This window comes from Callospermophilus lateralis, chromosome 11 (assembly GCF_048772815.1).
Source record: "Callospermophilus lateralis isolate mCalLat2 chromosome 11, mCalLat2.hap1, whole genome shotgun sequence".
Taxonomy (NCBI): Eukaryota; Metazoa; Chordata; class Mammalia; order Rodentia; family Sciuridae; genus Callospermophilus; species Callospermophilus lateralis.
The window spans coordinates 53,510,052-53,534,599 of record NC_135315.1 but is presented as its reverse complement, the minus strand read 5'-3'; the positions used below and the strand labels follow the sequence as shown (position 1 = coordinate 53,534,599).

Sequence of the window (24,548 nt, the reverse complement as noted above, 5' to 3'; positions counted from 1 at the left end):
ACTGTGAAGGATGATTAGGATTCTGGAAAATGTGAGGTAGAGGGAAGAATAGGCATTAGAACTGTCTTCACAAGGTAGTCCAGAAAAGATTGTGCTGGGAAGGGACAGAGAAGGTTCTGCTTTGGCTATGGATCTGTCTGTGTGTGGTGGGTTTATAAGAGATTAGAATTTAAACATGATTATTTGGACATTTGTTTTGAAAGTCCTTGAGTGCCAGCGTAAATGGTTTAGAATGTATTTGGCAAGCTACAGAAACCACTGACACTCCAAATAACAAGGGAAGTGTGTGACCACCTGGGATTAATCAGCCAGCAGTCAGCTTGTCAACTCACCATCCACCCAGCCCAAGGGGTACCCCCCAGGAATTCACATATAACCTATGCACATCCTCCAGGATGCTTTAAATTATATCTAGATTACTTGCAATACCCAAACAATGTAAACACTATGTAAATAGCTGTGTTGTATTGCTTAGAAAATAAGGACAAAAAAAGGAAGTCTGTATATGTTCAGTACAGATGCAATCTTTTCCCAAATATTTTTGATCCAAGGTTGGAAGAATCACACATGCAGAACCCACAGATACTACAAGTGTAGTCCATAAGCCAAATAAAATTGCCCATGTTCAACTACTTTCAACTGTGAACACTTGAAGACAGGGTCAAGGTTTTGAGTTTCTCTCTCACTTTGTATAAATTAGGAAAGGGCCTAACATGTATTGTCAACTGTCCACATGTCCTTTACTTCAGTACCATTTTATGTATTATTGGACTCTAATATTACTTTGCAAGTTATGTCTTTTTATGAAGTTGAAATATCAGTAGGTCAAGATCAAACAAAAAGTTAATTGCTGATAAAGGTTATATCCAAGAGGCAAATTGCAAGTTCTTGAGACAGGTCCCTGGACTATGAGTCCAAACCTCACTGAATCAGTGCAGTCCTGGTACATATGGGAGAATGCAGAGACATCAAAAGGACTCATAGAAAACATTTCTGGGAGGAACGAGAGCCTCATTGGGCGCCTTAGAAGTGGCTGCTTTTTTGCATGACACATTTCTCCTCTTCTGTCAGTGGCTGACAAAGCTGGCTACCTGATGGGTCTGAATTCTGCAGAAATGCTGAAAGGCCTGTGCTGTCCCAGGGTGAAGGTTGGAAATGAATATGTCACCAAAGGGCAAAATGTCCAACAGGTAATGGAGATGCTTCAAATCCAGTTGAGGAAGGTATTTTGCTATTTTAATCATCATATTAAAGTCTTCTCAGTGACAGTTTTCAGAAATACATATGAAACTGGTTTGGGCATTAAGGGGGAATTCATTTTAGACCTCAGGGGGAACTCAAGTCGTGCCAAAGAAAAAATGCCCACCCACCGCCACCCCCTGGGTATCACGAGCGCCGGGAATCAGGCAATGAAGAACCCTCTAGAGCCAAGTGGCTTTTTCTAGCATCTTTACTGAGGTGGCATGGGCTGTCATCTTTCTCCTTCTCTATTTAATCTTTGCTTAGGCAGAGAAACTTTCTCCACCTCTCTGGGTGGATGGACCCCCTCATACCTCCCAAGTTTACATATCTGTGTTTCCAGATCCACCCAGATATTGAGACCAGTCAACTCCAGATTCTCATAAGAGATACTCTAATTCACCCATCCTGGATCAAGGATCCAACTCTGGCTCCAATAAATATGGCCAGGGGCTAAAGTCATGGGCTATAACCCTGGTTGTTAGAAAACTATCTTTGTAAGTGAAATAGTTCTCAAAGAAACAGGAGCATCATGAGCTAGACAAATGTCTCAAGAAATATTTAATATATGTTGAACAGTATGAAATTGACAAAATTCAATGGCTTTTGACCTTCTTGACATCAATTTCATCTGTTCCAACTTAATGTGACTGTAAAAACGCTGATTTGAGTGTGGTGTGGGTGATCCTTCCTCAAGGTGACCAACTCAGTGGGAGCCCTGGCCAAAGCCGTCTATGAGAAAATGTTCCTGTGGATGGTCACTCGTATCAACCAGCAGCTGGACACCAAGCAGCCCAGGCAGTACTTCATTGGGGTCTTGGACATTGCTGGCTTTGAGATCTTTGATGTGAGTTGTTTGGGGAAATGACTGGCCGATTTGGTATCTGCTTGGCAGAATTCCCAGGGAATTTTCCAAACTCACTCAAACTCTTTGGTATTGGAAACACCTAGTTCAACAGCTTGGAGCAGCTGTGCATCAACTTCACCAATGAGAAACTACAACAGTTCTTCAACCACCACATGTTCGTGCTGGAGCAGGAGGAGTACAAGAAGGAAGGCATCGAGTGGGAGTTCATTGACTTCGGGATGGACCTGGCTGCCTGCATTGAGCTCATTGAGAAGGTAGAGAAACGCTGCTCCCCAGGGACAGCTCCTTTTGGCTGGGACCCTGGGATACTTTTACTCTGCCTCTTCTCTGCTAATAGATTGGTGTCCTAACTTGATTCTCCAAGTCTGTGAGCCTTCAGATGACTGAATCCCCTTTTATAGAAAGGATAAAGCATTTGAAAAGCACCCCAGAATCTGTTCTGACACTTCAAAGAGGTGCATGGATGGTTCAGATCCAAGTGTTCCCTTATTCCCAAGAATGTGAGTGCCAGTCCAACAAGGACTGTGGCACTTCTTACCCTCTAGATTTGCCCAAAGACCCAAGGGGGAAGGACCGTGCACAATGGGGTTCTTGGTAGAACATTACTATGAAAACAGGAGATGACATCAACTTTTAAAAAAGGACTTCCCATAATAATTTTGAAAACTGATCATATTGAAATAACTATATCTTCCTAAGTAGCCATAGGAAGCCCAGATATCATTTAATGTATGATTCATCTTATGGCTCTCTGTGCAACTTTCTATTCATTCCATGTTCTTTTGTTCAACAAATATTAAACACATTCTGTATATCTACCGTTGTTTGGTCATTGCACCAAAACAAGAGCCTTGCTCTTACAGAGCTTATGTTCCAGTGCTGGAAGTACCAGAGTGATGGCACCAAAGAAATTCTCTTTGGCTTCCCCAGACCATGGAGCCATTGGTAGGTACTCTTAAATATAGAAGAATGGTCTCTGTTATCCTCCTTCCAGCCCATGGGCATCTTCTCCATCCTGGAAGAGGAGTGCATGTTCCCCAAAGCAACAGACACCTCCTTCAAGAACAAGCTGTATGACCAGCACCTGGGCAAGTCCAACAACTTCCAGAAGCCCAAGCCTGCCAAAGGCAAGGCCGAGGCCCACTTCTCGCTGGTGCACTATGCAGGCACTGTGGACTACAACATTGCTGGCTGGCTGGACAAGAACAAGGACCCCCTGAATGAGACAGTGGTGGGACTGTACCAGAAATCTTCACTGAAGTTGCTCTCCTTTCTTTTCTCCAACTATGCTGGTGCTGAAACAGGTAAAATTCTTATCTTTATCCCCCCACCCCGTGTGGAAATCTCTGTGTAATTACTCATATCACAAAGCTGCTCATACAACCAGTAGTCAAGCATGAGCTTCAGGCTGAGCTAGATTTGTCTGTCTCTGTTCTCCATTTTTTCTTTTCCCTACTCCAACTCCTCCTTAAGATAGACGTCTGTGGAGGTAAACTGCCCCTCTTAGTGCACAAAGTCACTAATACTAAATTATTTAATTATGTTTTATTAATATATAATTTACATTCAATAAAATTTACCCTTTACATTTTTCAGCAGTGCTTAGTATATTCACAATGTTGTACCACCACCATCTGATTCAAGAACCATTTCATCACCCCTGCAATCTACCAACATCCGTCACTCCTCAATTTGGTCCAGATCCCCTGAAAACCACTAATCTCCTTTTTGTCTCTGTGGATTTACTATTCTGGAGATCTGTTACAAATTGAACCACATACAACATGGCCATTTGTGTCTGGCTTCTTTCACCAGACTAATATTTTCAAGGTTTGTCTATGATGTAGCATATTTCATTAGTACTTCCGTCCTTTCTGTAGATAAATAACATTCCATTGTGTGAATGTACCATATTCTGTTCATCCATTCACCCACTGGCAGACACTTGGGTTGCCTTGACCTTTTGGCTATTGTGAAAACGGCTGCTATGAGCATTTGTAGACACGTTTCTATGGGAATATGTGTTGTCAATTCCCTTGAAAATATACCTAGGAGTGGAATTGCTGTGTCACATGGTAACTATGGCAACCTTTTGAGGTGGCTGAATCCTTTTCCAAAGTGACTGCAGCAGCTAGTGTCACTTTTTAAGGTTACCATTGTATTTATATTTTAAATAATTGCCTAACTAGAGTTGAAAAGGAGAGACTACCTTAAATGTATAAATTTATTACATTAATGCTTTTCATTTTAAAATATATGCAATATAAACATTTCATAGATAATTGGATCTTTTTAAAAATTAATGTCTAGCATACTTTGGCAGAAAAAAATGTGACAAATGTGCATAAATTTAAACTTGATGTGGGCTAAATATGAAAGTGAGCCATTCAGAAAAAGTAGACCAAATATCACTGACTCCAAATTCAGATAGCAAATTGGGTTATTTCTTTTAGAAAGAAGAAAATTTGACTTGTAGAATATTATTGGCTTACTTTTATTACCTTCGGTTACTTTCTTATTAAGAAGTAAACAGGGGAGCTGAGGATGTACAGCCCTTGCCTAGTGGGTGAAAGGTCCTGGGTTCAATTCTCAGTACTGCCAAAAAGGTAAGAAAGAAAGAAGGAAGGGAGGAAGGAAAAAGAGAAAGAGCTAAACAAAAATTCTGGAATAAAAGGATGTCAACTCAAGAAAGAAATCACAGGGCTGGGGTTGTGGCTCAGCGGTAGAGCTCTTGCCTAGCATGGGTGGGGCCCTGGGTTTGATCCTCAGCACCACATAAAAATAAATAGATAAAATAAAGGTATTGTGTTCAACTACAACTAAAAAATAAAAAAAAATATTTTAAAAAAAGAAATCACAATCATTAAGAGGGACATCTCAATCTTGCCAATTAGTCAGTCTGATTTATGTCTAACCCCTACAGGTAAGAGACCAATCTTCTGTTCTGAGAAGTAAAATGCCACCCACATGCACCCTCCCCACCCCATCAATGGGGATAAAGTTGAGCTTTCCCAAATCTGGACAGTTTAAAAGCATCTTTTAAAAAATCAAACAAGGGGCTCAGGGGTTGAGCGCTCACCTAGCACATGCAAGGCCCTGGGTTCTATCCTCAGCTCCACATATAAATAAATAAAATAAAAGTATTGGGTCCAACTACAACTAAAAAATTATTATTTTTAAAAATCAAACAAATAACAATTTATGTCTGTTAAGTCAAAAGAAAACCAAAGCTCCTGTTTTTGGACTTGAAAGAGGTGATTGGAGAGTCCACCACTGTGTTCTCTGGGCTGCCTCTGACATGCCCTTCCGTGTCTGCCTCCAGGTGACTCCGGGGGGAGCAAGAAAGGCGGGAAGAAGAAGGGATCCTCTTTCCAGACGGTGTCAGCCGTGTTCAGGGTTCGTGTTTTGGCAACTTCCACATTGCAGTTATTCTGCCTGATGAAAATGACATGTGCTGAAACAAATGAGCTTTTTTTTGGTTTGTGTCCCAGGAAAATTTAAACAAATTGATGACCAACTTACGGAGCACTCACCCTCACTTTGTACGATGTCTGATTCCCAATGAGACCAAGACTCCTGGTGAGTAGCCATCCATCTTGCAGAGCATTTATCGAACCGAGCAGAACTTCCCAAAATGTACATAAAATTCTGTGCTTGTGTGTAGGGAAAGGGTTATAGTCTTTATCACTTCTCAAATGAGTTTGTTAAATCAGGTTACCTGACTTGTAAATTAGAACACTGGATGCCATTTTAAATTCTACTTTCATTTGCTGTGAAGAAGCTTTTGAGCTTAATGCCATCCCATTTACTGAATATTGATTTTACTTCTTGCACTTTAGGAGTCTTGTTAGGGAAGTTGGTTCCTGAGCCAATGTGTTCCAATGGGTTGGGCCTACATTTTCTTCTAGTATGTGCAGAGTTTTTGGTCTAATTTCTAGGTCTTTGATCCACTTTGAGTTGAGTTTTGTGCAGGGTGACAGATTAGGATTAAATTTCATTCTGCTACATATGGATTTCAGATAAATAATTCAAAAATGGCTGCTGGGTGCAGTGGTACATGCCTGTAATCCAACAACTTGAGAGGCTGAGGCAAGAGGATCACAAGTTTGAGACCAGCCTGAACAACTTAGCAAAACTCTGACTCAAAATTTAAAAAGGCTGTGGATGTAGCTCAGTGGTATAGCATCCCTGAGTTCAATCCCCAGCACCACAACCCCTCTACACAAAAATACTTATGTGACCCATGCAATGTTTGGGATATATGTATATTAAAAATTTATTTAATTTAAATATTAAAAATTATTCACTTTATATTTGAAATTCAAATTCAACGAGGCATCTTATATTTTTTTTTCTAGCGCCCCTACCATGAAATCATATCCCAAGCATTGTATGTATGTGTATAGACACATTTCATCCATAGCTCTCATAAGATTCTTGAAGGGCTCTATTGGCCTCTTTTATCCTAAAGTAAAGAATCATTGCATCTGGCAAATAATTGTCTTTGGTATCCCATCATAAAAACAGCATCAATCACAACAGATTTTTGGTTTTTATCCTGTAGTGTATGTCAGCCACCTTATTAAATTATCTCTCATCCTCGAAACAGATACATGTGATTACCTCCACTTTAAAAATGAGAACTGAGAATAAGAGATCATATAAATCTAGATAGAGAACATCGTGCAGTAAAGTAGGACCCTAATTGTCACCCAGGCCCCGCTCACACATAGTAAAGTATAGCTGTTTCTCGGGGTCCTTTGTCTCAAAGAGAACAACTATTATCACAAAGAGTTGTGTCTGTGAGGGAGCCTATACACAGTGAAGTCCTTCTATACCCAGCGCTCGCTCATGATTAAACACTCGCCTCTTTCACATCACAAATGAATGGAGAGATCAGATGGCCTTCAAGTATCAAGAGATAGAGGAATGGATTGACCTCTGGGAGTTCCAAACTGTGCCAATGGCTTACCTTTTCTTTCAGAAGGTCAATTCTAGGGAAATCCAGAATTTTTTTATTAAGGTCAATTCTAGGGAAATCCAGAGTTTTGTTTCCCCTCTGTTTCTCCTTTGCTCTGGCATGGCTCTGTTTTCATTCTCTTGTCTGGAAAGAGACTAACCCCCTGCTATGGTAGATAGCCTGGGCGACACCTCAGAAAGCACTTAGTGCCACCCCTTCATTTCCTAGAAGAGGTCACACTAAAGACCCTGGGATTCCAGTGCTTCGCCCCAGGGCACTCAGAGCTGGGACTGAAAGCCACAGTCCAAGACCAAATCTCCAACCTCCTCCCCATCCACAAGCACATGTGGTTCTTTCTAGTTGTTCTTCTACAACCTCTCAGGGCTTCATGGGAACAGAAACAGGAACCCCTAGGAAGCAGGGCTGCTGCCTCCCTCTGACTCTCTTCTTGTGACAATCCTGGGACTTTCCAGATGTGTGCTGTTTTAAAATGTGGATTTGACTATTATTCAAGTATGGTGAGGCCAACAGATTAGGAGAGGACTGCTTCTGAAAAGATGGTTTGTCACGGGCAATTCCCAAGACAGGGAGGCGTTCACCCTGTAGGGTCAGGAAGGGAAGGACAAGGGCCAGGTGAGGGGGCAAGAAGAGCAAGGGGGAAAATCTCAGATAAGAGACTTTATTGTGGTTTTCATGGAAAAGAATGGGTGAGTTGATGTCAACAAGCTAAGCTGGTTTAGGATTGGATAGACCCATAATTGCATCAGGCTTCAAGGTGTTTGAACTGCCCCAGATGTCTTGCTGCTGTGTGATTAGGACAGAGGCATAAGGTCTCAGAGTGTGAGAGCTGGATAAGGACAGTTTGGAAGGTAAGGGCTTTGAATTAGTTGCTTTGCATATGAAAGGCTAACTTAACAAGGAGTCATTAGCTAAGAATTCACTAGCTACAGAAGGAGCAATCTTTTCCTAGTTAGCAGATCCCCTGAGATGCCCAAAATTATAAAATGGATATCATGGATGTCATGCAACTGCCTGGGGAAGGGTGAGATAGGAGGAGAAAAGAGTAAGAGGGAAGTAAAAAGTGAGGGAGGATAAAAAGGAAAAATCTTCAGGGGTTGGTAACAGGAGAAGAAGGAGGCGGTGGCTCAAGGAACATTTTAGAAGTTCTGGGAATTTGTACCAAAACAAATGAGGACTTTTCAGGACCTGCTAGAAAACAACTCAGCCAGGGTTGGGAGGAAACATACAGAGGGTCCAGTCTTCGCTCTGCCAACTACCTTGCAAAGCCTTTCACTTCTCCAGGCCTCAGTCTCCCCCAGGTTCTGTGGAGATTAGGAAAGGGCCCTGTCCCCCGTCCCTCCTCTCTCTCTCCACCACCAAGTGCACACAGTATACAATAGGTGCACGGCTTGGCAAGCAACATGGCTGCTCTGGTCTCCCCATCATCAAATGATGGTCCTTTTCTTTTGGTTCTAGAAGGATCATTGACCTCTACCTGTGCCTTTTCTCCCTGCTCCTGGCTCTTGTAGAGATGCAGGGCTTAGCCTTGCCTTTGACCATGCGCGGTTGTGGCAAATCACAGGGACAAGTGTCCAGGAAGCCCCCTACAGTGTGTCAGGGGCTATTTTAACCTCTTTACATCTTCTTCCCCTTAATCTTCACAATAGCCTTTTAAAGCAGATACTCAGTATTTTTCTTATTTTTCAAGTGAGGCACAGAAAGTCCCTGGTTCACATAGCCAGTAAATAGCACAGCAGGGATTTGAACCAGCAGGAATCATCATCTGAGAATTACTGAGGGGTGGACCAGATGATGTTTAAGGTTCTGTCTACATCAGTGATTTTCTGAATTTCTGATACAATTTCTATTTGGTCTTAACCAAATTTTTCTCTAGGGAATCACTGTCCAATTGAACCTTCGGGAAGGATAGAAATGTTCAATATCTGCACTGTCCAATATGGTAGCCATTAGTTATGTGAAATGTGGACTAAGTGCAACCAAGAAAATGAATTTTTAATGCTAATGAATTCAGATGTAAATAGCCCCACATGGCTAATAACTGCTGTATCAGACAGTGCTGCTCTAGCAAAGCCTTAGAAATTGTATAATGATCTCTCCTCACAGCCACCAGGGAAGGTTGTAGCATTCCAGAAGTTTTCATAAGGTTAAGTCAAAGCCAGCTTTAGCCACACCCTCCCCAGCAACTTAGGAAGCCCTTGTTAAGAAGCCATTGTGTTGGAACTGGAGAATATCATGCTAAGTGAAATATGCCAATCCCAAAAAACCAAAGGCTGAATGTTTTCTCTGATATATGGTTGCTAACTCACAGAAGGGGAGAGGGTGGTAGGTAAGAATAGAAGTGCTTTGGATTAGACAAAGGGGAATGAAGGGAAGGGAGGAGGAATAGGAATAGGAAAGACAGTGGAATGAATCAGACATTACTTTTCTATGGGCATGTATGATTACAAGACCAATGTAATTCCACATCACGAACAACCAGAAGAACGGGAAGTTATATTCCATATATGTATAATGTCAAAATATAGTCTATTACCAGGTATAATTAATAAGAACAAATAAAACATATTTTAAAAAGAGAAGCCATCATGTCACCATGGTACCTTGCCTGTAACCCCTCGCATAGTCCCAAGTCAGAGTGTTCTCAACCCCAGTTTGATTTGTGTCTGACCCAGGCTGATTACCAAGAGTGGCAATGGTACCACATGGCACATGGGGATTTGTCCTTCAGTTTTCTCTTCTTCACTGCAAATTTTAGTCGTAACCCTCACTTCCCAGGGCAGGTGCTAAGCAATTGACTGATGATCATCCACCCTGAATTCGGCCTGCTCCCTACCACAGCCCACCTTCTTCTCTATTTTATTTCTCTTCTCTCATTAAAGACAAATCTGTATAGTGTAGAGACAGGAAGGGATTTCAAGGTATCTAACAGGAAGCCCAATAACCACTCCATACCTAATGTGCCCTCTCTGAGAGCCTTGCTAGAATCCAGAGCTATAAGCAGAGTAAAGATCAAACTGTTGGCTCTCATTTCCATGGTTGTGGGTGCCAGACTCTCCCAAAGAGACTGGAACTTGTAAACAGGTTTCAGGTACCTCCAACCCCCGGCCTTAAAGCTGGCATTACCTTTAGTGAAATCTGGGTGTTTGGGAGTGGCTCCTGGTGCCTCAGATCATCCAGGATGAACAATGAGCCATGAAACTCTGGAGGTTTTGCCAAAAGGACTGTAAGTCTTAGATCAACCTGGAAAAATGGGCAAGACCCTGTCTCAAAATTAAAAAAAAAAAAAAAATTACAAAGACCTGGAGATACAGCTCAATGGTGGAATACCCTTGGGTTCAATCCTCTGTACCACAACAACAACATCAAAAACAAAAAGAAAACAAAAAAGTAAAAGGAGCTGAACAATGAAAAAGCCACAGGCATCCCCTTAGGATGTTCTCTTCCCAGGTGTGATGGACCACTACCTGGTCATGCACCAGCTGCGCTGTAATGGGGTTCTTGAGGGCATCCGGATTTGCAGGAAAGGATTCCCCAGCAGGATTCTCTATGCTGACTTCAAACAGAGGTAGGTTACCATGTCTTTGCATCTCTCTCCATTTGAGGGCACCTTTTGCTCTTCCCAAAAGCATTCCTTGTGTTGGGTAGTTGGTGAATTTACAAGCCTCCTGGGGTTTTTATGGACTTTGCCTTTTGCTAGGGGATGATCCCATGTTCAAAATGAGTGCTGGGCCTGCCCTAAATGGTCCCAAGGCCAGAACCCTCTAGCTTATGACTCTAGACTACAGTGACTCAACCTCCACATTATGGACATTTGGAGCTAGATAATCCTTTATGAAGGGACTCATATATGAAGGGACTGTCCTGTGCATTGAAGGACTTTAGCAACATTCCTGGCCTCTGCCCAACAAGCTGGTAGCAAACCCACAGCTCTTACCCTTAAGCTGTGACAATCAAATATTTCTTTGGACATCCCTGGGGACCAAACTGCCCCTGTTAAGACACACTGCTCCAGACCTCCTCTCTCCTCCCACCTCTCTCTTCTGGGCTTGGAAGTTCAGGCCATGTCCAGAGTAGAAGAGGAGCAGGGACCCCCTAGAGGCAGGAGAACTGAGGTCTGTAGGTCACAGCTGATTTCAAGGCTCTTTTAAATTAGATACGAACCATTGCCTCTGAAAGCAAAATTCCAGCCCTGTGTGCACTTGCTGGGCTTCCTTTATGCTTTTCTCTCTCTACCATGGCCCTAGTACCAACCCCTAAATATCTCCCTCTCCCAGAGCAGCTGATAGTATCCTACTTCCTCCTAAGGCTGGAACAGAAGGTTCTAGAAGCCCTGGTCTCAAGCATGGGACCATTCTGGGAGTTGAATCTATTTAAGACGTGTTGTCACCTTTCTTTAGATATCGGATCCTCAATGCCAGCGCTATCCCAGAGGGGCAGTTTATTGACAGCAAAAATGCTTCAGAGAAGCTCCTGAACTCTATCGATGTGGACCGGGAACAGTTCCGGTTTGGTCACACCAAGGTGAGAACAGGTGGAGCTGGAATCTCACCACACCCCCAACCCCTCAGGGAACCCACAGTTCTAACTGCTTGTTAGTTGGTTGGAGGGAAGAGTCTCTTTCCTCTTCTGGTCCACCTGGCCATCCCATATCTGAAGCCCAGATAAAGGAAGCTCTGTGGTTAGGAATAGAGGGTTTTCTCTCCACCTTGGTCTTGAAGTGACTGGAAACTGAGATTGGAAGCCCCAGTGAATAGCACCTGGGAGCTTTTATGTCCTAGAGGGAGACGAGAAGAGAGACTCAGGGAGAGAAAGAACCACAGACAGATGAGAACATAGAAGATTCCAGAGACAGTGAGGGCTTGAGCAGAGTAATCATGACCAATAAAATGGATGCTAGTTATTGAGCACATGTGTTATGAGTCCTTCCATATGTATTTCATTCTCCTTATAATAACCAAACGGTGAGACAGGGGGCATGCCTCATCCAGTTCTTGGGAAGGCAGGGGAAATGGGGGGGTAAGGGCAGGAAGACAAGGACAAGGACAATGCTCAAGGTCACATGGAGAGGTAAGTCAGATAGGAACCACTGAGTGGCAAAGGCTGGTTTTCAGTCCTGGCCTGATTCCAAAGATCTACCTCCTGGAGGCAGGCTGGTGTCCTCAGATGGTCCACAGAATACTCTGTTTCCTTGGCTTCCATGGAGATGGAGAAAGTTCTGCCACTGCATGCAGTTGGTGCAGGGGACCTGAGAGTGAGACCCGCCTTTGTTGATGGGCAGGGAGAGAAGGAGACCTCATCTGGGTACAGTTGCACTAGTGTGATTTTCTGGACTCATTTTTACTGTCTGAGCATAAGCTGTGACAGAACTGGTCCATATGAGTTGGTGGGCCTGGAAACTACTTTAGAACAGGTCATCTCACTGCCCCAAAATCACTGGGAAAGAGTCCTAGAGGCTAAACTGCTGCTGGTTCCAACCCAGGGGTGGGCTTGGGCAGAAACAGGCTCCTTCAAGAGACTCAGTTGACCACCTGCTGAAGACAAAGCAGGGGTCATCTCTCTTTGAATGCAGGTATTTTTCAAAGCTGGACTCCTGGGACTTTTGGAGGAGATGAGAGATGAGAAGCTGGTGACCCTGATGACGCGCACGCAGGCCGTGTGCAGGGGGTATCTAATGCGGTTGGAGTTTAAGAAGATGATGGAGAGGAGGTGATGCAGGCTCTCCCTCTGTGTTACCCTGCCCGTCCCATGTAGCAGCTGATTGTTACTTCCTGCTTTTGTTGCTGGGATACACTCCTTCATTCATTTGACTAACATTTCCAGAGCAGCAATCTCATACAGAAATGAACCCTGTCTTCCAGCAGCTCACAGAGGAGGGGGAAACAGACATGGGCATGACCAATTTTAACACAAGTGCAATGTTATAGTCAGGGGAGTGGGGGGCCTGACACAAGCAAGCCTCCCCCAAAATGCTTGGGGCTTTGGAGTTGGCATGAATGGGTCAGCACGAATTTTTTTTTTCCCCCCTCTGGAAAAAGTTTTGCATAACCTGTTTTAAAATATGATCTGGACGGGACACCAACAAGCAGGTCACTGTTATTGGAGCACTGAATGAGGCAGGTAGCAAGGGTCCCCATCCTCTGGTTGATGGGGAAGCTCCAGAAGGAACATAAGGAGATGAGTGAGGGGATCAGGTCACTCTAGCAGCTGGGAAGAGAGTGAACCTGAGGGGATAGAAGGGGTCATGACCCCGACTATAGTGGAAGTCCAAATTAAAGAGACAAGGACCTGAATTGAGCTTTAGTCTATGGGTGAGAGAGGAGGGCATGGAATAAGGAAATATTTAAGAGTCTAATTGCTTGGATAATTCAAGGAAAAGAAAAGCAGCATGGATGACTGGTTATGTGAGGGCATTAGGGAAAGCAGAACTTGGGTGGAAGCTTGGTCTTCCGGGGTAGATCTAACACCATAAGTGCCACAGTGGACCTCCACCATGTGCTGGGAATACACCAGGCATCCAGTTTGGTGAAGCCAATGGAAGCTGGCATGGAAATAAAGTATAGATATTCCAAAAGAAGAACCAGTTTAATGGAGACATAAATACATTTTTAGGCACTTATGTATATTACTATGAAGCTGTGTAGTATATGCAGGGACATAGGCAATAATCAAAATTAGGAAAACAGGGCAAGAGGCTAAGAGACACCTAAAGCAGGTCATGGGGTCCTATCAATGCTTCAGCAGGAAGAGGGGGTCTGTATGTCAAAATACTACAAAGCAGCAAATCAAAGGCAGAAGGAGTTCCAAAGAAGTGAGATTTGATTAATAATTCAAATGTGAGAGAAAGACCCAATCGTCTGAATAAATGTGCTGATGGCATTGGTCACTAGGCGTCCACCGATGATCTCAGGTAAAGGATTTTCAACAGGGTGGTGCAGCAGGCAGCCAAGCAAAGCGAGATCCACAAATGGCCCTGTGCCTTCTCTTCTTTCCAACCTTTCCACGTGCTCTGTCCTGTGCCCCTCATTTGCAGAGCTACTCTGGAACCACAGGGTCTGCGAAGCATGGCTGTACTTCCTTCCCATTCAACCAGGAAGGATGCAGATCCTGGGGTCCTTTGAGAGCAAGTGGGGGTTGAGGCAGACGGGGCCTTGCTGGGGTTTATTAATTGGAGTCCTAACCAATGCACAGGGACTCCATCTTTTGCATCCAGTACAACATCCGCTCTTTTATGAATGTCAAGCACTGGCCCTGGATGAACCTCTTCTTTAAAATCAAGCCTTTGCTGAAGAGTGCAGAGGCAGAGAAAGAGATGGCTACCATGAAGGAGGACTTTGAGAAGGCCAAGGAAGACCTGGCCAAATCTGAGGCTCGGCGGAAGGAGCTGGAGGAGAAAATGGTCTCCCTGCTGCAGGAAAAGAATGACCTCCAGTTGCAGGTTCAGTCTGTAAGTACATCCTCTCTGAAAATGCAAATCACTCAAAAGGAGGACGTTGAGGCCCCTTAAGGAGTCTATTCAAGAGGCAGTGGTGCCACCCAGTGGTCACACAGAGTATTTCAGTAGAAGGCAAGACGCTGGTCCCAAGGTCTGCACAGGCCAGAAATCATGTCTGCAAAGTAAACTTGGGCTGTCCCTGATCCCTCCTTGTCTTCCGTAGCAGAGTTAGACGTGTTTCGCTGTAGATATGAGAGCTGTTTGTGTCTTCAAAATAAAAAGCTGTCAGGAGTTCACCAGGTCTTTTAAAATCCTATCAATAAAAATTAATCATTCAAATGAGATGATTCAATTCAAAGATGAGTCATTTTCCACATGATTTTCAATGACAGTATTATACTCAGAACTGCTTTAGAGAACACTTTTTTATCAAATAAATAGGAAAAATGAAACCACATCTGCAGCATGCAAATTCTGGCAGTTCCCAGAAGTTAGGGCATTTGTGGGTTTTCCTTCTTAATAAACCCCCCAATACTTTCTTTGCCTATTGCCTTATTGCCAAGAATTTTCAAACTCCCCTATCACTTTCCCAATCGGTATAGTACAGTTTTTAGGAACACTTTCCCAGGCACAGTGGGTGAGATAACAACCCATTATCTATCGATAATGGATAACAACCTCTGGAGCAAGACACCTGCGTTTACATCCCAGATCCTTCACTTGTTAGTGAAGGTAACCTAACACAAGACCCTTCTCTTTGTGCCTTGGTTTTCTCATCTGTAAAATAGGCATAGTAATACACCCACCTCATATGGCTATTGGGGAACGACAGGGAGCACATACCTGAGGTTTAAAGATGTGCAATAAATATTTGCATTTATTCTTGCCGTTCTCTTCCTATCCATTTCCCTGCCATGCATGTTCAGTTTTTAAAATTCTCTTATATTGGAAGATATAGCCTGTTTTGTTGAAGAACAGAATTAAGTAATCTTCATCTGTCTGAGAGATTCACTGCAGAGCCTTCTGGCACATGGACTTATTAAATCACTGATTCTTGTGTGTTTTTCATTGTAATGTTCTGTGGCTTGAGGAGGCTCAGCCGAGGACACACAGGTGCCACTTCTGTGTTGAAAGTTAAAAGGTAGTCATGTTTTGAAAATTATGGCTTAACGTGGGATAATATGGAGCAGATGAGTTATTTTTCAACTGCTGTTTGCTAGGAAACATAAAATAATCAGACAACTTTCTAGAGGCTTTATTCTTTAAAATGAATATTGTACATATCTGTAATCCCAGAAACTCAAGAGGCTGGGGGAAGAAGGATTGCAAGTTTGAAGTCAGTTCCAGCAATTTAGTGAGACCCTATCTCAAAATAAAAAAATAAAAAGGGTTGGGGATGTAGCTCAGAAGTAGAGTGCCCCAGGGTTTCACCCCTTGTCCTGAATAAAATAAAATAAACTGAACTGAACTTGGAACTCCATGAACTCTTTTGAGTCACTTTAAGTGACTGTCTCTTAAATAAATGATATCCTTGGTGGTCTAAGAGAGAGTATGTGGATGATATATAGGCGTGTGTGTGTGCGCGCGCGTGTGTGTGTGTGTGTTTTTGTGTGTGCGCGCATGTGTACCTATGTATGTGAGTGTGTGTATGTGTGTGCACAACCACTCCTTGGCATAGATACAGGAGATGGACTTTTAGAGGGTCAGTCCCTTTCCTTCTAAGGCTTGCCAAGTGACTGATGAAAACTTATAATGACCTGGTACTTTCAGGAAACAGAAAATCTGATGGACGCCGAGGAACGGTGTGAGGGTCTCATCAAAAGCAAGATCCAACTGGAAGCCAAAGTCAAAGAGCTGACTGAGAGGCTGGAAGAGGAGGAGGAGATGAATTCTGACCTGGTGGCCAAGAAAAGGAATCTGGAAGACAAATGCTCCTCTCTCAAGAGAGACATTGATGACCTGGAGCTGACCCTGACAAAAGTCGAAAAGGAGAAGCATGCGACAGAGAACAAGGTGGGTACCACTGCCACCACCCTGCCCCCAGCTCCCCACCAGTCTCCACTTTCCTGCTGGGAGGTTGGAGCAGGAGCCAAGCTGCAGGGTAGTTAGGTCCCTCTGCCTTGTTCTCCAACCTGCAGGCTCTTCTCAACTCTCCCTTGTTGTACCACAAACTTCCAGCATTTTCTTAAGAGAGAAGGTTGTTTCATACTCATCTCTGTTGCTCATAGCACCCAGCACAGGGATAGCAAACCCAAAATGCCTGAGAAACAAGACAGATCATGAAGGAGGCAGAAAACTAGATAATACCAATGACTGATTGGCAGGGAGGTAAGGCTCAGGGACCCTGATTAATTACTGGCGGGTTATAAACAGATGCAGCCTTTGGGAAGGTCTTTTGGAATTACAAAATTGAATTAAGAACCACATACTCTACGACTCAGAGATTCTGAGGTGTGCAGACCAAGGAAGTCTTCCACCAGTCCACAGATGGACAAAGTGGGCACCACCACCACCACCCCACCCCCGTCTCTCCACCAGTCCCCACTTTCCCGCTGTAAAGAGGAGGGAGATTGGAGCCAGAGCATATGCAAGGAGGTTTATAGCAGCATTGCTTGTGGGAAGCTGCAGGAAATATCCAGGTCCACCCCTGGGGGAACAGAGAGGCAGAACATGCTGGATGCACACCAGGGAATACCACACAGCTTTAGGGAGCAAAAGACTTGTGCACATACACATGGGCATCAAAGATGGACAATAAATACCTAGGACTAGTTGGGAGAAATATGAGGAAAAATGGAATATCCAACATGCACACAGACAGAAATATACATGTGGCAAAGATATGTAAAAACACATGGCATGATTCACATCACAGTGGTCACCCATGAGGAGGGGTAAGGGCTGAGGTCTGCTGGATATGAGATGACAATGGCAGTTGGCAATCAGAGAAGCATGCGACAGAGAACAAGGTGGGGATAGACAATTGAGCGTGATGAACATAGACGGTAGGGAACGGAGGAGTCTGTGAACCCTGGCCACAGATAGTAGCCTTGACTAATCACCAGCCAACTACCGTCAGGTAGAAATGTCTATCCAGCATTGCCAGAGCTTCTGCTTTTCCACAAGATGCCAGAAATTGAGATTTTATGTGAAATTTCTTTTTACCCTCCAATTTGATAACATTTCAAAAATTGTAAATGAAAGAAAATATGTTTGGGGCCAGATTCAGCTCATGGGTCAAGAAAGGGCAACCTCAGATTTGAAAGATGTATACAGGGAAAGTAATTTTATTTAATGCCTTAGAGCTCTATGCAAAGTGCCCTAACCACACACCCTGACAACACCAGATTCCCCTCAGGGTTTTCATGCATAATACCTCATGCCTTTCCTTCCCTTCCTGCTTCATTCTAAACCCCCATCAGCCAACCTAACAAATACCTGCAGATGCATTATACGTTATGAATGAATATAGATTGATATGTTACCTTTCAGAGGTAGCATATTTGCATTTTAACAATGTCCCTCGTTATAAAATAGAATGTGCTCCTCGAAGGAATAATCCTAATGGGAGAATCTGAGACATCATGAGAGAGCAACAAGGCAGATTTTAAAAAACTGAGAGACTGTTTGGGCACAGTAGCACATGCTCCTATCCCAGCTACTGGGAGGCGGAGGCAGGATCACTTGACCCCAAAAGTTTAAGGCCAGCCTAAGTAACATAGTGAGCCCCCATCCTAAAAACAAAAAAACTGAGAGATTGTCAATTCCAGAAAGTAAAAAAGCAGTAGTCAGAGGAAGAGAGACAACACTTTTTTTTTTTTTTTTTTTTTTTTTTTTTGGTATCAGGGATGCTTAATCACTAAACCACATCCCTTTTATTGTTTTATTGTGAGATAGGCTCTCACTAAGTTGTTGAAGCTGGCTTTGAACTTGTAACCCTCCAGTCTCAGTCTCCTGAGCAGCTGGGATTACAGGCATGCACCACCACGCTCAGCACAGCAATTACATTTGTTATTGGAAGCTTGGAATTTAATTGTTTCAATATTAAATTGGTGGTGTTATTCTCTAGGTCAAGAATCTGTCTGAAGAAATGACAGCACTTGAAGAAAACATTTCCAAGCTGACCAAAGAAAAGAAATCGCTACAGGAAGCCCATCAGCAAACGCTGGATGATCTGCAGGTCGAAGAAGATAAAGTCAATGGTCTAATCAAAGTAAATATCAAGCTGGAACAGCAAATAGACGATGTAAGTGCATCTGATTCCTCTGCTGCAGTGTCTATTACTGGTGGAGGTGCAGGCAAGAGAGGGGATGAACATAATAGGGAGCTCCAGAGTTCCAGTCCTGGAATCAGAACCCTGAGTTCAGCCTTGGCTTGACACCAAAGAAGTCTGGAATAATGACCAGGTCACTTAACCTTGTGAACCTCCAATTCCACCCTATGAAATGGGGACACAAATAGCTCTACCTTGGAAGGTTTCCATGGGAAGTTTATCACATAGAAAAATTGAGTTAAGACCTCAGCTGCGAATATTATTATTATATCATCATCTTCATCATTATTACCATCCACTTGTAGCTCATTTGGGTTCTAAAACCTCCAATCCTGTTCTAAAATTATTAAAAACTAGTTCCATTTGGAGCTAATGTAGCTCAGGGGTAAAGCACTTGCCTAGTATATATGAGGTTCTAGGTTCAATTCCTAGTCACAGAAACACTAGTTCTATTTGTGGCTCTGAAAATTAATATATTCCACATCATAATACATTCTTATATTCTCTCTCACTTGCTAAGAGCAAACTTTATTTTTTTGTTGGTGCATTACAATTATACTTAACAGTGGGATTCATTATGCCATATCTACACATGCTCAAAACATAATCTGGTCAACCTCATTCCCCTTTCTCTCTCCCTCCCTCCCTCCCCTGCTATGCTTCTATTTTGCTGGTCACTTCTGTTTTTTATTATTATTATTTTAATCAGTGTATTATGGTTATATATCCAAGAGTATCCACTGTGGTATATTTGTATGTGTACATAGCAGAATTTGGTAGATTTCATTCCCTGGTCCCCACCCATGCCCTCCCCTTGTCCCTCCCTCTACTCTATTGGTCTCAGTGGTCTCCCTTTTATCCCTTTTATTTTCAGAGATCCATTATTGTCATTATTATTATTATTATTACTCTTTCTACCTCTCTCTTTAATTTCCACATATAAGAGACAATATTTGACCACACACACACACACACACACACACACACACACACACACATGTATGTATATCACATTTTCTTTACCCATTCATCTGCTGACCAACACCTAGGCTGATCCTATGGCTTGACATTATTGTTCTTAATATGAGAACCAGGTTTGAAGTTTTCTAATTTTTTTCACTACTGTGTCTAGAACTTTTCCAAGTCTCTTATATTCTTCTGAGGTCAGAGTAGGTGTGCTTTCCCCCCATTCCCTCCTTTCCCTGTGCCTATTTGTACACACATACACACGAAGTCCTTGCCAAATCCCCCCAACAGTTGCATAGAATAAGCAGGGGGTGGTTATGTTGTGCAACCTGGACCTGTATGTGTCATTCACAGAATCCCCCATTTGTTCCTGTCTGGGCAAGAACAGCCACCTATGGGTGCCAGACTCTTACAGGGAATATGTCCTAGAAAGGGTCAAGTGGGAATTGGCTAAAAGAAGCATCCAGGAGCCAACCAAGGGATCCCCTAGGGATCCCTTTGTGAGAAGAGGGAAGAGGGGGAAGACTTGCTTCCTTCCAGGGTAGGTGCTTATGGTCAGCACCCTACAGGAGCCCAGGAAGCCAAGGGCCAGGTGTGTGGCTGCACTGACTGAAGGGGCTGAGCTCATTTTGGTAGCAGGGTTCCATACTTTCTGCCTATGTCTTCCCAGCTGGAGGGTAGCCTAGAGCAGGAGAAGAAACTGCGGGCAGACCTGGAGCGAGCAAAGAGGAAGCTGGAAGGAGACCTGAAGATGTCCCAGGAGTCCATCATGGATCTAGAAAATGACAAGCAGCAAGCAGAAGAGAAATTGAAGAAGTAGCTATTTTATCTTCTACCTCTCCATTGACTCTTGAAAGCTAACTTTCCCACCCTTAAAAAGCTTGTATCTCATGTTCTTTTATTTTTTAAAAAAATCTACTTGCAGGAAGGAATTTGAAATCAGTCAGTTACAAACCAAAATTGATGATGAACAAGTTCACAGTTTGCAATTGCAAAAGAAGATTAAAGAATTACAGGTAAAAGTTTCAAAATCTTCCCAACTGCAGAAATCCTTTGGCAAGTGCCCCTGCACCCCTGTTTGCTCTTTCCCCCTGTGGTCCTTGAGCTTCTTTTCTTCTTCCTATTGGAAGCTGGAGAAAATGTCCTGTTTTTTTTTTTGTTTGTTTGTTTGTTTGTTTGTTTTGTTTTGTTTTGTTTTTTTGCCCAGGCTGGTCTCAAACTCATGGGCTCAAATGATTCTCCTGCTTCAGCCTCCTGAGTAGCTCAGAACTACATGCATGTACTACTGCAACTGACTTTTCTTTTGTTTTTTGAAATTAATATTTTAATTTTCTAAGTAACACACACATATTTCCTTGGAAAGAATAAAATATATGACCAATAAAACTAAGTGTTATTAATAGAGAAGCATCGCCCACTGTTCCTAAGCCCAGTGGTCTCTGAGTTTCTCGGAGTAACTACCAGTTTCAGTCATATGTGCATCCTGGTGGATCTTTTTGCTATGTCTGTCTGTGCACATTTAAGATCCAAAGAAAATATATAGAATATATTTATGCAACATTTAGTTTCTTTGCATTTTTAGCATAAAAATTTTCATACTGAGCACATCATTCTGTAACTCACTTATTTCATTGATCATTATATTCTGTGGTGCTATCCAGGGTAGGTAGGCATGGATCAGCATTTAACTGCTTCATAGATTACTAGAGCAAGTCCAAGATTGATTTGATCACTCCTTTATTAATGGACACCTAGGTTATTTCCAATTTTGTTCTATTAACTCAGTATTATAATGTATTCTTAACTACATGCTGCCAATTCCTCATCACCCAGTCCCTCACAAAGTGAGTTGTTCCCTCCTGCAACAACATTCCTGATATGCTGACCCTTTTAGGCCCGCACTGAAGAGCTGGAGGAAGAAATCGAAGCAGAGCACACACTCAGAGCCAAGATCGAGAAGCAGCGCTCAGACCTAGCCAGGGAACTGGAGGAGATCAGCGACAGGCTGGAAGAAGCCAGTGGAGCGACTTCAGCCCAGATTGAGATGAACAAGAAGCGGGAGGCTGAGTTCCAGAAACTGCGCAGGGACCTGGAGGAGGCCACCCTGCAGCACGAAGCCACCGCAGCCACCCTGAGGAAGAAGCATGCAGACACTGTGGCCGAACTTGGGGAGCAGATTGACAACTTGCAGCGGGTCAAGCAGAAGCTGGAAAAGGAGAAGAGTGAGCTGAAGATGGAGATCGATGACATGGCAAGCAACATCGAGACAGTCTCCAAGTCCAAGGTACCTGACTGGCCAAGTAAGGCAGCTAAGTCTAAGTTCTCCTGTCCCGTGGCCATGTCCCCAAACGTACAGCATATTCTGTACTGAGACCCTCTCCCCCACTTCTGTTTGCTCCCAGTTTCTCAAATTCTTTTAAGATGTGTGTCTTCTCCATTTGGGCTGTAGTTTATAAACAACAGATATTTAAGTGGCAGGACACTTTATTTAAGGGTCAGACATTTATTGCTCACAGTTCTGAGACTGGGAAGTCAAAAATCAAGGTGCCGACTGATTCAGTGTCCAGTGAGGGCTCACTCTGTGCTTCAAAGATGATACCTTACCACCCTGTCCTCAATGGCAGAAGAGGCAAGGGAGCTAGCTATGGCTTCTTTGATAAGGACACTAATTCCTTAGGAAGGTGAAAACTTCAAGACCTAATCCCCCCTCGAAGGCCTCACCTCCCAGCTCCACTGCATGGGGAACTCAGCTTTAACATACAAATTGGGGAATTGGGGGACACAAACATGCAGACGACAGCATCATTCAAGCTTGACCAAATGATCTGCCACTCCTCACAGTAGCATGGTCCTTCCTGAATCTTACAGAAAGCCGCCAGTCCATCTGGCATGTTCTAGAACTAACCTATCAATGGATTGTACCATAGGGGATTTATAGGCACGATTTTCTACACCATCTTCTTACCCCGTTGTCAGTATGAAGTTGTGCCTATGAGCACGAGCATGGGTGGATCCAGGTTTTATGGTAATTAAAGCACATAAAACTTGGAAGGGTTGGGGCTCTTTAAAAAAAAAAAAAAAAAAAAAAGAGTTGCTGTCCCCTCAGTGTCTATGGGGTATTGGATTCCAAGACCCTCATGGATATCAAATCCACAGCTCAAGTCTCTCAAGTAAAAATGGCACAGTATCTGCTTATATCCTATGCACAAACTCCAATACACTTTAAATTACCTCTAGATTACTTATAATACCTAACACAATGTACATGCTGTGTAAATAGTTATTATAGTATATTGTTTCGGGAATAACGAAAAGGAAAAAAAAAGACTATACATGTTCAGTAGGGATGCAATTTTTTAAAATATTTTCAATCTGTGGTTGATTATATCTGAAGACATGGAACCCACAGATAATGAGGGATAACTGTATGCAAAATTATGAAAATTAGATTTGAAAGGTAGTATTTATTTAGAATTTTTTAAAAATCACAGATTATTAGAGAACCAGAAAACAGGTTCCTTTCTTCTGAGGGCTCATTAGACCATTTGCCAGAAATTCCTTCCGAAAAATACATTGTGCTCAGGAGGGCTGCCCCTTCCCACCTGCAACTTACTGCAGCTCCCCAAATTCTCTAGGGCCCATGCAGATGGGTGCCCTGAAGCTTAATTTCATCAGCTGCATAGTAACCCACCTCTGCATATGACTTCAGGTAAAGCTTCTCTCAAAGAGCAGCTGTGTGTGCTCCTCAGTTCAGGAGTGTCCTCATTTCAAGGTGTACTGAGCTATTCTTGGAGCAGTTTGGCTGGGTTAGAGGAAGCAGCAACAGTGAAGTGTGGGTCTCCCACAGAGGGATTCCCAGGAGGTCAGGGTGTTTATTAAGAAAAAATTGGGGGGGAGGGGTGGAGATAAGATTAGAGAAGAAAGTGATTTTTTTTTTTTTTTTGAGTATTGGGCCTACACTTTCTTTTTTTATTATTTTTTTTTTTTATTGGTTGTTCAAAATATTACAAATCTCTTGACATATCATATTTCATACATTAGATTCAAGTGGATTATGAACTATCCTTGTTTAGGGTCTGGTTCAGGCTTCCCTTGATTTCTCTTGATTTCTTCCTCACTCTCTGTCTTAGCCCATTTCCATTCCTATAACAAAATACCTGAGACTGGACACTTGATAAAGAAAAGGGTTTTATTTGGCTCCCAGTTCTGAAGGTTCAAGGGCACAGCATTGGTATCTTCTTAGCACTGCTAAGAGTTCCATGGTAGATGGCATCACAATGGCAGGAGCAGATGTTAGAGTGGTGAGAGGCACATGCAGAAGAGACACTCAGGTGCCAGGCTTCTTATAATAATCCATTCTCATGGGAACTAATTAAATCTCACAAGACTAGCATCACTCCCTTCTGAGGATGGGCTCCTCATGACCTAATTATCTCCTGTTAGGCTCTACCGTTTTCTTTCCTTCCTCCCTGTCTCCCTCCCTCCCCCTTCCTTCCTTCCACCCACCAGGGATTGAATCCAGGGGGCGCTCAACCACTGAGTCACATCCCCAGCCCCTGTTTTGTTGTCGTTTTGGGGGGTTATTTTTGGAGACAGAGTCTTGCTAAGTTGCTCAGGGCTTTGCTAAGTTGCTGAGGCCGGCTTTGAACTTGCAATCCTCCTGCCTCAGCGTCCCAAGCTACTGGGATTGCAGGCATGTACCACCGTGCCTGGTTTAGGCCCTACCTCTTTAAAGGTCCTGTTACCTCTCAATACTGCCACACTGGGCACCAAGCTTTCTGTGCATGAA

General features: G+C 43.2%; 1 protein-coding gene across 1 annotated transcript in view; it reads left to right on the top strand.

Annotated features, from left to right (window-relative positions):
• The window catches only part of Myh13 (myosin heavy chain 13), a 50,906-nt gene that overhangs the window by 11,316 nt on the left and 15,042 nt on the right, over positions 1–24,548 (top strand). The window contains exons 11-25 of the mRNA XM_076871406.1: positions 1,072–1,190; positions 1,937–2,086; positions 2,191–2,361; positions 3,102–3,411; positions 5,430–5,503; positions 5,599–5,686; positions 10,536–10,653; positions 11,486–11,609; positions 12,658–12,794; positions 14,277–14,532; positions 16,291–16,533; positions 18,590–18,766; positions 20,430–20,575; positions 20,685–20,775; positions 21,654–22,043. Coding sequence (XP_076727521.1) covers positions 1,072–1,190; positions 1,937–2,086; positions 2,191–2,361; positions 3,102–3,411; positions 5,430–5,503; positions 5,599–5,686; positions 10,536–10,653; positions 11,486–11,609; positions 12,658–12,794; positions 14,277–14,532; positions 16,291–16,533; positions 18,590–18,766; positions 20,430–20,575; positions 20,685–20,775; positions 21,654–22,043 — 2,594 coding nt within the window. The remainder of the gene's footprint in view (positions 1–1,071; positions 1,191–1,936; positions 2,087–2,190; positions 2,362–3,101; positions 3,412–5,429; positions 5,504–5,598; positions 5,687–10,535; positions 10,654–11,485; positions 11,610–12,657; positions 12,795–14,276; positions 14,533–16,290; positions 16,534–18,589; positions 18,767–20,429; positions 20,576–20,684; positions 20,776–21,653; positions 22,044–24,548) is intronic.